General features: G+C 45.3%; 1 protein-coding gene across 1 annotated transcript; it reads right to left on the bottom strand.

Moving 5' to 3' along the window:
- Nucleotides 1–12,253: 12,253 nt before the first annotated feature.
- Nucleotides 12,254–12,738, bottom strand: F5147DRAFT_551289 (uncharacterized protein; the record flags this gene model as incomplete). The annotated part of the gene is made up of 2 exons (XM_041430408.1): nucleotides 12,254–12,477; nucleotides 12,567–12,738. Coding segments are annotated over 2 exons (396 nt in total), but the record flags the coding sequence as incomplete, so codon positions are not given.
- Nucleotides 12,739–12,753: the final 15 nt, after the last annotated feature.

The following is a 12,753-nucleotide window of genomic DNA, read 5'->3' as shown; positions in this document are numbered from 1 at the left end:
GTGATATCACCTTTGGGAATATAATCAGTCTAATGCGAATGAGATAAAATACACACCAATGGACAAGCGGAGGACATGGATAGGACAGAGGAAGGATGCGCGACGGAACCAACGAAAAGCGGATGCGAACCGAAGCGCGCGTGTGAGGCGTGGCCATTGGCTGATGATAGGAAGGATGCGCGCCATGGTAGTGATAGCGCGCGCTGCGCTAGGACCTGAGGGATGCTGCAAAAATAGCCTCTACGAGGCTACAAGGACTACAAGTCCTACATCACATACACACTTTAAATCCTGACTGTCCCCAGTCAGCCTCTATAGAGCGGAGGGACTTAGCGAAATTTCAGTGAGATAAGTCATGTGACCGTGTGCATTTCATGCTGTATGTGGAGCACAATAGTGGACCACGGATATGTGGAGTGCCAACCGTGGGAACTGTGGCCAATTTTGATGTATTAAAACACGTCACGTGCCGCGCTTCTCTTCTTCCCAACTTCTCATCGCAAACTTCGCAATTATCTTTTCATATCACACCACCATGTCTTCCACCATCTTCAATCCATCTATGCTGACTGCGTCTCCTTCTCCCTCTCCCTCACCTGAACCTGAGGAGCACCCACTAGAGGGTGGCAATGTGTCCATCGACGACACCACTCTTGATGATGCGGCTCCGAAGGAGCCTGAGGAGTCTGAGTCCAACCGGGTGGAACGTGCTTGGGCCGCTGTAGAGATACAACAATTGCTGGACACTACACAAAGTAAGCAGCCAGCAATATGAAAAATGTTGTGGTCGTGCACAGCCTAGTCTACTTATACTTGCAAGACAAGTGCGTTCGACCCAAGGGGCTTGCTGTTGGTATTAGAATAATCAGTTATATCAAAAGGAAGATAGTCCGAAGTGCGGGAAACAAAGTCCGAAGGTATAATTACGAGTCCGATGTCAAAAACGTCGAGTCCGATGTTTTCGGGTTTCAGGTTAGCGGGTTTTGTCGGGTTTGCATTGGGTTTGCGTCGGGTTAGCGTCGGGAATATAGTGAATGTCGGGGATAGCGAATGGCGGGTTACTGTCAGATGTTTCAGATAAAGAAGGATGATATTGCGGAATCCAACTAAGAACTACGAATATCAGATGACCTCCTACTCAGAGGTAGAAAGGTAAAGTAATAGGTAGGAGGTATGCGAAATATATAGTATCTATGTAGAATTTCGGAGTGCTATAGGCGAAAGTAGTAGCACTGATTTTCGGGTCCGATGTCCTATGTAATAAGACATGATGTACTGCGGACATGTAATAACGCGTTCTACAATGTTAGCGATGTGAAAATGAATAACTGCGCACCTAGTGGGGATAGATACGACAGGACAGAACATAGGGAGGACAAGTGCGCGGGAAAACATTGGGTCCGATGCACAGGAAACATCGGGTCCGTCGGGTTAGCGTCGGGTTTAGCGGGTTAGTGTCGGGTTTAGCGGATAAACATCGGATTGTGTGGATGAGTGTCTGATAACATTGGAAGTGATTTGTGTGTCTGACATGCATGGGAAAATAGCTGAATACGAGCCTAGCGCGAGCTCGAGTGCTACACCGCCATGCTCAATACTATGCACGTTTGTGTGGACACTGCTCCTCCCTTTTGCTTACGCTTTTTACTGATGCGATTTTGAGTCACAGCTAAGAACAAAGGACGTGCACCGGCTGCGCCCAAGCGCAAGGCGCCGCCCTCCGTGCAAACGACTGCACCGGACACTGGTGAGTCGGAAGTGGAGATTGTGGGTGAGGCTATGGCCGATGAACCTGTTCCTGCCCCTTCCAAGGAGATCGTTGTGCAGCGCCCCAAGCGTGCATCGACTCTGATGCTGCTCCTGCGGTGAAGCGCCCTCACTTAGAGGCCGACCCCGAGTTGGAGGAGGTGTGTGGAAGCCGTTCATCTTCGCATCGAGAACGCTAAGCTCCGCGCACAGAATGACAAGTACCGCCTTGCGCTGATCTGTCATGAGTTCCAAATATGAACCATTATACTTTCCTAAATTCAAAGTCCTTTAAGCGCACAAGTATAGCGCCTGTACCTAAAGATAAACCTAAGAACATATTTATAGTTGAAGAAGCGCCTATGGCGTCTATTGTAGAATTACTGAATTTCCCTGTACCTGAATCACGTGACTTATCAGAAGATGACATCATGCCACACGACACTCCTGGAATGTTTCAGAGTCTTACTGCGGCTGCGGCACATGTTATGACATCATAAATATATATTCCGAAGGTGGTCCGACGTCTAGAAACGAAGGTCCGAGGTTGCGCGAAGCGTCCGAAGAGCTTCCAATGAACAGCGAGTGTTCCGAGAGAAGTACGGTGGGTATATCGAAGTATAAGACTTCGCAAAGTATAACTAAGCAAAGACTATCGGGAGAACTTAGAGGCAGTGAAGAGCGAAATGGCAGTGGTCAGGCCAAACAATCGTTCTGAATGAACAAAGATCGATTGCGCGAAGTATGACTATCTGAAAGTGACTCTACTAACTATGACTCGTAGCAGGGAAAGTGAAGTGAAGTGCGAGTAGTTAGCGAGGCAGATTATATCCTATAGCGTGAAAGTCCAGAAACTGCGTAGGCGAAACCAGTAGTGAGATAAGACATCCGAAATGTAATAAGACTCAAGGCAAGCCACTACAGAGATATGCATGTAATAAGACGCAAGGCGTGTATAACCGACGGGCCGACGACATATGTGCCCCTAGACATAATCAATAACAGAGAACCAAGTGAAAAATGCACCAGCAAAGTCAAACGGACACGGACGGGACATGGTACGGAGGATCGGAACTGTATACAGGCCTCGGAAATGGACGGACAACCTTCGGACGACTCGGACAAATGCACAGAACTCTCAGAAGGTAAATGGAGTGTCGAGGAATGTGTATGAGGGATACCTATGAGTTTGGCAGGATATGAGCCCAACACCGATCCGAGTGCTACAGCGCATTAGAAATGGAAAGGTCTAGGGGGTTAGTTATGCGCGCGTCTACTGGAATGATATGTGTTATATATATGCTTGATTCTTTATTATTGTTTTGTGGTGCGATAGCGATAGAGTCTGTTGAATATGTGCGGTCAATGCGCTTATGTGCGGTTATATGAGAGAATAAGAGAAAATGATCGCCGGCCGAAACCCAGGGTAAAATGGAGAGTATGTACTATAGTGGTATATTTTTGCGGTATTCTTGTTATCTGATGTTTTTGGTATTTTCGGTTTTATCGATGTGGGAGCGGTGATTTACATGTAGAGTGTCGGGTGGTATGTGGGAAGGGGTGTATGCGCTAATCATCTTGTACGCGTTCTGGTTCGTCTTCGTCTGGTTCCTCAATGTCCTCGTCGGCTAGCCGATCTAGCGCTTCGTCGCCTTTTCTGGTGACGCTTGTTACCATAACGCGCTCACCGTTGCACAGGTGATAGGGGATTATGCGAAACGCTGCATAGCATAAGAGCGATATAGTGCCGTCCAACTCAGCCAGGATATAGGAGCCTCCCTTCATGTGGCGCACTACAATCATAGGTCCCAAGTACCGCAGCTTCGTCTTCTTGCTCAATTCATACTCGACCTTGGAATTGCGCACCAACACTAAAGTGCCAGGCACATGGTCATAATCGCAGATGGTATTGCAGAAGCACTTTTCAAAGTCGCGAACTGACGTGAAACGCGCTTTTACTACCTTGTCTTGGATTTCGCTAAGATCTTCGATGCACTTTTGTAATTGGTGTGCGCGCCATGCTATGAGGTCAGCAGTGGTGAATACGCCGCACGCAGGCATCGGCGCTAGAAACGTAGCTTCAGCAAGATCAAAAGTAAATATCAGCTCCACGCCGTGCACCATAAAGTAGGGCGATAAACCTGTAGACTTATGAATGGTAACACGCTCAGCCCAGAACATGGAATGAACGACCTGATGCCATTGTAGGTCATCGCCATTGCATGTCTTCATGATAGCTTTGTGGATGTCGCGATGGTGCTGCTTGACTATGCTGTTTGCTTGTGAATTATATGGCGAAATATGTATCAGATGGACATCATATTTTTCGGCTAACATGTCAGCAGCAAGTCTGTAAGCGGGTGCGTTATCAGTAATCAGCTTGGTGACCAGACCCCATCGACAGAGGATCTATTCATAGATGAAAGCCGCTAGCGACCTGGTATTCTCCTTGCGCAGCATGTGCCATTCTGGATACGACATTAGCACACAACGCGCTTGAACGAGATACTCAAAACTGCCTGCCCGGGGCATTTTCATGGTGTCAATATGCACCCTGTGGAACAAGCCGCCGGGTGTTGGTACCATCGGCAGGATATGAAGCTTGCACGTCTGCCTTATCTGGCATTCGTGACATGTGCGCACATACCATTTGATATCGTCCATCATGAATGGCCACCAAAACCGTAAGATTAGTTGTACGCGGATCGCGTATACTCCCTTGTGACCTAGATCATTGTGCGCTTGTTTGAGAATATTATAACGTTTCGGCAGCACCAAGATGAGTTGGTGTTTACTGTGGTGCTTGCAGCGCCATAGATTGCCATCAAGTACAAAGAATCGCGCTGCTTGGTTGACCATCGTAGTGTAATCTTCATCCAATAATCCTGTCGGGCGCTTGCACATTATCAGGAACTGCTTGAGAGTCAGGAGCTTCGCATCTAGCGCGACAGCGGCTTCCGAGCACGGAATGATCTGTTTGTCGGATGACGGAGCAACAACATCTAAGAAGACACGGAGGATAGGTAAGCGATTCGGCGGCGTCACCACATATTACAGTGACCTATCTCTGTATAATACGAGGGAACGGACATGCATAATATCCCGTATGATACGGGCCAGCGGACCATGGGCCCATGATAAAAATATCCTCAACTATGACAGATGGGCCAGGAGGCAAATTATTCCCGATGGAGGCGGGTGGCCCATGCAGGGAATATATAGAGTAGATGAGTGGGCCGATGTACATGAATATTAGGTAGACGGGTGGGCCGAGGGTAGTTGGATATTATGCAGATGGGTGTATTAAGGTAGATGTGTATGAGATAGATGGGTAGGTACTTGTTATCACATTCACGGGTGGGCCCAGATACATATTAAATTAGACGGGTGGGCCGAGGGTATTATAAAATATTGTATTAGACGGGTGGGCCCAGACATATTAATTAGACGGGTGGGCCGAGGGTGGTATAAAATATAGATGGGTGGGCCCATGTGTATCATAATTGTAGACATGATGGAGCTGAGGTAGTTGTACATCAACCAAATCAGAGGAGGTAATAAATCAAAGTTACCAAGTTCCCGGAGCAGCAGGTGATCTCTTGACATGGCCTTTGATGGTGCATAGGTTGTCTTGCAGAATTTGGAATCCAGGGTGCGAAGCTTGTGTTGCCCTATGAGATGCCAAGTTCCAACCACCCAAATTTGGGTCAACTGTACCGACTTCCGAGTTCCGGGACCCGGGAGTTGACAAATGAATATCTGATAACCAGCACACTTCCAATCAGGTAGTATTTCATTGAGCAATGGATCATCCAAGGGGTCCCTTATCGGACTTGGTAGTCCATATAGGCAAATGATAATGAAAACATGAAAGTTGTTATTATGCTATTTTTCAAACCCGAGACCCTGAAACCCATTGTTCAACATGTCCATTTTTCACTCACTGCACAAATCACCGAGTTTCAAGTGCCAAAACCCAAAACTCGAAACCCAGTGTGCAACACGTCGATTGTTCATTTACATTACACAGATCATTGAGTTCCGAGTGCTGAGTGCTGAAACCCGAAGCCCAAAACCCGAAAATATGTATGGAACATGTCCATTTCTTACTCATTGCACATATCACTGAGTTTCGAGTGCTGAAACCCGAAACTCGAAACCCAGTGTGCATCATGTCCATTGTTCAATTATATTACACAAGTCATCAAATTCCGAGTTCCGAGAGCCAAAATACGAACCCTGAACCCCGAAAATATGTGCGCAACATGTCCATTTTTCACTCACTGCACAAATCACTGAGTTTCGAGTGCCAAAGCATGAAACTTGAAACCCAGTGTGCAACATGTTGATTTTTCATTTATATCACACAAATAACCAAGTGCCAAGTGCCAAGTGCCGAAACCCGAGACCCGAAAATATGTATGCAACATTTCCATTTTTCACTTGTTGCACAAATCACCGAGTTTCAAGTGTCGAAACCTGAAACTCAAAACCGGGTGTGCAACATGTCCATTGTTCAATTATATTACACAAGTCATCGAGTTCCGAGTTCCGAGGGCTGAACCCCGAAAATATGTGCACAACATGTCCATTTTTCACTCACTGCACAAATCACCAAGTTTCGAGTGCCAAAACCAGAAACTCAAAACCCGGCGTGCAACATGTCCATTTTTCATTTACATTACACAGATCATCGAGTTCCGAGTGCCGAGGGCCAAGACCCGAACCCCGAAACCCGAAAATATGTACACAACATGTCCATTTTTCACTCATTGCACAAATCACCGAGTTTTGAGTGCCGAAACCCGAAACTCAAAACCCGGCGTGCAACATGTTGATTTTTCATTTATATTACACAGATCATCGACTTCCGAGTGCCGAGGGCTGAAACCCGAACCCCGAGACCCGAAAATATGTACACAACATGTCCATTTTTCACCCATTGCACAAATCACCGAGTTTTGAGTGCCAAAACCTGAAACTCAAACCTGGCAGTGCAACATGTCCATTTTTCATTTATATTACACAAATCATTGAGTTCCGAGTGCCAAGGGCCGAGACCCAAAGCCCAAGACCCGAAAATATGTATGCAACATTTCCATTTTTCACTTGTTGCACAAATCACCGAGTTTCAAGTGCTGAAACCTGAAACTCAAAACCAGGGTGTGCAACATGTCCATTGTTCAATTATATTACACAAGTCATCGAGTTCCGAGTTCCGAGGGCCGAAACCCAAACCCCGAAAATATGTGCACAACATGTCCATTTTTCACTCACTGCACAAATCACCAAGTTTCGAGTGCCAAAACCCGAAACTCAATCCCCAGTGTGTAACATGTCCATTTTTCATTTACATTACATGGATCATCGAGTTCCGAGTGCAGAGGGCCGAGACCCGAAGCCCAAAACCCAAAATCATGTACACAACATGTCCATTTTTCACTTGTTGCACAAATCACCAAGTGTCGAGTGTCAAAACCTGAAACCCAGTACTTCACATGGACATGAATTGTATTTGTATGTATTATCCATTGGTGTAGGGTTCAAATAACTTGGTAATTGTATTTGTCAGTACTCGGTACTTGGTACTCGGTGATCGGTGGTCAGTGGTCAGTACTCGAGACTCGGTAGTCAATATAGGCAAATGATAATGAAAAATGACAGTTGTAGTCCACGTCAAGGTGAGTGTCTTGGTAGTCTTTCCTTGTCATTCGGCAAAACATCAGCAATAATGAAAAAATGAAAGTTGTTATTATGCTTAACTTCCTTACCGAAGGTTGTAGTCCAAGTCCAGGTGAGTGTAGTGGTAGTCTTTTCTTGTCAATTGGTTATCTTGTTACTCATTATGCAGTACTCGGTACATGGTAATTGGTACTCAGTATTTGGTTTTGATACTCTGTACCCGGGAATCAGTAGTCAGCTTAATGAAGGTTGTAGTCCGAGTCTAGGTGAGTTTATTTGTAGTCTTTTCTCATCCATTGGTTACCATGTGACCGAGATATAAGCTAAAGAAATCCGAAACATCAATAATGACAAATGAAATACATGTGTGCAGTAAGTGAGTGTAAAGATAAAAGAATGAATATTAATAGCAAGACTTGCACATTATGTCGAGATATCCAACATAACAAGCCTGTGATGTGATGAGAGACCTGGAATAACACCCATATACATCCATTATAATAGCTCAAAAGCCTAGAAAGATTCATGAAGGATTGATGTAATGATAGGCAAAATGACATATGTGTGGAGAGTGACAATAGACATCTTTTATACAAAGTCACATTTATATATGATTCAGGCCGAAAATATCATTACAAATATGTAGGATAGATCGTAAACTACCCAAGGAACCCATACTGCCTACTGCCCTGAGGGTAGGGGGTGGGTAGAAGGGATATAGTGAAAATATGAGTTGACCCAGCATTAAAGTCCGAGTACTGATTCCCTTGTACCAAGTACCAAGTAACGAGATAACCAATTGACAAGAAAAAACTACCAATACACTCACCTTGGCTCGGACTACAACTTTTGTTCAGGAACTTAAACATAATAATAACTTTCATTTTTCATTATCGCCGATGTTTCAGATTTCTTTAGCTTATATCTCGGTTAAATGATAACTGATGGACAAGAAAAGACTACCAATACACTCCCCTAGACTCAGACTACAACCTTTGGTAAGGAAGTTAAGTGTAATAACAACTTTCATTTTTCATTATCATTTGCCTATATTGACTACCAACCACCAACTACCAACTACCAACTACCAACTACCGAGCACTGACAAATACAATTCCCAAGTTATTTCAACCCTACACCAATGGATAATACATACAAAGACAGAATTCATGTCCATTTGAAGTACCACGTTTCGGGTTTCGGCACTCAACACTTGGTGATTTGTGCAATGAGTAGATGGGCATGTGGCATACATGTTTTCGGGCTTCGGATTTCAGTATTCGGCCCTTGGCACTCAATGATCTGTGTAATGTAAATGAACAATGAACATGTTGCACACTGGGTTTCGAGTTTCGGCACTTGAAACTCGGTGATTTGTGCAACAAGTGAAAAATGGAAATGTTGCATACATATTTTCGGCCCTCGGCCCTCGGAACTCAATGAATTGTGTAATGTACATAAAAAATGGACATGTTGCACACTGGGTTTCAAGTTTCATGCTTTGGCACTCGAAACTCGGTGATTTGTGCAGTAAGTGAAAAATGGACATGTTGTGTACATATTTTCGGGTCTCGGGCTTCGGGTTTTGGCCCTTGGCACTCGGAACTCGATGATCTGTGTAATGTAAATGAACAATGAACATGTTGCACACCAGGTTTCGAGTTTCAGGTTTCGGCACTTGAAACTCAGTGATTTGTGCAACAAGTGAAAAATGGAAATGTTATATACATATTTTCGGGTCTCAGGCTTCGGGCTTCGGCACTTGGCACTTGGCACTTGGTTATTTGTGTGATATAAATGAAAAATCAACATGTTGCACACTGGGTTTCAAGTTTCACGCTTTGGCACTTGAAACTTGGTGATTTGTGCAGTGAGTGAAAAATGGACATGTTGTGTAAATATTTTCGGGTCTCGGGCTTCAGGTCTCAGCACTTGGCACTCGGAACTCAATGATTTGTGTGATATAAATGAAAAATCAACATGTTGCACACTGGGTTTCAAGTTTCACGCTTTGGCAGAACTCAAAGCTGTTGTGATTTAGATATCACCCGAAACCTGATGTAGGACTTATAGTCCTTGTAGCCTCGTAGAGGCTATTTTTGCAGTATCCCTCAGGTCCTACTGCAGCACGCGCTATCACTACCATGGCGCGCATCCTTCCTATCATTGGCCGACGGCCGTGGCTCATGCGCGCGCTTCGGTTCACATCCGCTTTTCGTCGGTTCCATCGTGCGTCCTTCCTCCGTCCTATCCATGTCCTCCGCTTGTCCATTGGTGCGTATTTTATCTCATTCACGTTAGACTGATTATATTCCCGAAGGTGATATCGCGTATATCTTGTTACTTGCATTATAGACCCTTAATACGTATTACCGTTATCTTCTCGGCTCCGAACAGCGCTACGCACGCTATCATATATACCTTAGACTTATGATTTTTCATGTATCTTCTTTTCCCGCTATCAAAATTATCATCCGTTTGCACACATCTCTCAGACTCTAAGTCAGAAACCTTCGGCTGACTACATCGTGCGCTGTATTAACGGTCGCGCTATCGCCCACACATCGCTCATCGCATCCATAGTCAGAACTCTCTTCCCTCACAATCGTCGCTTTGCATCTCCTTTGCATATTCATTAGTCATGCGTTCATATAAACCGTCGGCTTTTCTTCGCATCTCCGTGCCCCGTCAACTTTCGGCTGTTCCGTTGCACATCGTATCACGCCTTCGGCGGCTCGCTCACGCTCGCATCACTTCAAGCGCAATGTCACGCACTCTTCCATTCTCACTTACTCTTACCAGTTCAAAAGTTTCCCCTCCATATTTTTACTTAGAGGAATCATTCTCAGTAGCAATCCCCTTGGGCCGAATCTATACTCGCGTCCAGAGGTCTATTTGAGTTTTACCCCACTTCACCCTTTCTCCCCCTTTCACCCCTTCTCATCTAGCTATCATTCCTCACACACACCAAAACACCCGAATGTCAAATTTTCAGTGCTGAACCCTGAGTGCCGGGTGCCGGGTGCCAAGTCCCGAAACCCGGAACTCAGGATTTGACATTTGAGATGAATGAAATTTTTCAGACATGTTTGAATTAACCTATGTATATCTATAAACATTTCACTAACCCCTGAACCCCGAAAGATATTTTTGTTGTCTTACATACCGAGTTCCGAGTTCCGAGACCCCCAAACCCTGAAACCCAGCAGTCCACAATTTCAGGGTTCGGGGGTTGGTAAAATGTGTATGGATATATGAAAGGTTGATTTAAACCTTTTTGAAAGATGTCTCATATCAAATGTCAAGTCCTGAGTTTTGATTTCCAGGTTTTGGGACTCCAGGTTTCAGGACTCCAGGCTTTGGGACTCGGCACTCCCGAAACCCGGAAATCGAAACTTGGGACTTGACATTTGATATGAGACATCTTTTAAAAATGTTTAAATCAACCCTTCATATATCCATACACATTTTACCAAGCCCCGAACCCCGAAATTGTGGACTGCCGGGTTTCAGGGTTCGGGGGTCCCGGAACTCGGAACTCGGTATGTGAGACAACAAAAATATATTTCAAAATGGGTAAGTCAATGTGTTTGTCAATCAACTCAGTTGTAAATCAAATTTTATTGATCTCCCCAAATTTCCCAAGTCCCGAGTGCCCACCCCCGACCCCCAAGACCCGGCAGTCCACAATTTCAGGGTTCGGGGCTTGGTAAATCTCGGTTTGGGGTTTTTCCACTTCAGTCCTCAATTATTGGTCAATGCCACACATGGTCGATTCATGTTTTCGTGCTTAGGGGTTTAGATTTGGTGGTCGATGGTAGGTATATGCACTCATAGTGTACATGTTTGATTTGCTGGTGGCTACATCAGCTGTATGTCTTGATGAAACATATCTAGGCTCACCCATATATGTACCCATCTATGTACAATTCCCCCACGTCAGCCCACCCATCTATGTATTATCCCCCACATCGGCCCACCCGTCTATGTAATACATCCTATGTTGGCCCACCTGTCTATGTAATAAATATTTATCGCACCCTCGGCCCAACCATCTATTTGATATCTCTTTCATCGGCCCACCTGTATATGTAATACACCCCACATCAGCCCACCCAGCTATGTAATATTCCCCTACCCATTGGCCCACCCATATATAGTAATATACAAACAACCCCATCGGCCCCCGCCACGTCTATATACACAATATTTGGCCTTACAACATCTCTCATTCAGCCCATGCTGTCTAATAATATCCTACTCTACATATTACCCACCAGATGGGCCCACACATCTCCATGAATGATCATAGTCCCGCCCATCCGTCAACATCAAGGATATATATATCATTGGCATACATGGGCCCACCTGTCTCCATCAGAAATAATATGTTTCCCGGCCCATCTGTCATCATCGAGAATATACACACATGGGCCCATAATCTGCTGGCCTGTATAATACGGAATTTGTCACTGAAGGGGCTCCGCTGAAGGATCATTCAATCTGCTTGACTGAGCTATCCTCTCCCTGGCTAACCATTCTGTCTTCAAATGTGCCGGTGCTGCTTCATCGAGTCTGTCGAATGCCTTCCACTTTCCGAGATGCCATTCCTCGCCAGCTTGTATTTCCAGCATAGAGTCCTTTCATGCGAATCATCTTGCATGAAATTGGAGTCATTCATCTGATAATCAAGGCATTCCTTTTGGTGCGGAGATGACATTCCCTGAGCAGCAGGGGAAATCAGATTGAGCTGTGCCCATAGCGTCTCCATGATCTCTCCATCGATCCGACCAATGCCTGCAATAAAGTTAGATGCATATCGGACATAGCAGCTGTCCTGATGGCCATGAACGTGCCACAACCCAATTCCAGGAATGATGGTTAGTTGCGGTGCCATTTCTAGAAATCGACCTCGATCCACCCAAACCCGAAAGTGTTTGTTGTATTGACAGTTGATATCATAGAAGGTGACGGCCCTGGTGATGCCTTCCATGTTGTGCCGGGAAGCCTCACAAAGGGCGTAGTCCATGTTCATTTGTCTGCAAGTGACTCATGGTTAACTCGTGAATGTGGAATGGTGGATGTGGCTTGCCTTTCACCTTTCTGAAAATCCACCATAGAGTGAGGGACAAATCAACCGTGCTGGGCACAGGCAACTCCCCCAATACCGGTGGACTCCAGCTTGTGCTGAGCAGCATTAGCTTGATTTACTGCCCGGTGGTTGTTGCAGCTTGATTTTTCCACTGTGTCAGCAGCCTCTGCCAGATGCATTTTATACCTGTCCTTTCCTACCATGAATCCAAGCCCATCGCGACAGCCAAACTT

This window comes from Suillus discolor (genome assembly GCF_016758755.1).
Source record: "Suillus discolor strain FC423 chromosome Unknown F5147scaffold_38, whole genome shotgun sequence".
In the NCBI taxonomy this organism is placed as follows: Eukaryota; Fungi; Basidiomycota; class Agaricomycetes; order Boletales; family Suillaceae; genus Suillus; species Suillus discolor.
This window is presented reverse-complemented; position numbering and strand designations above follow the sequence as displayed.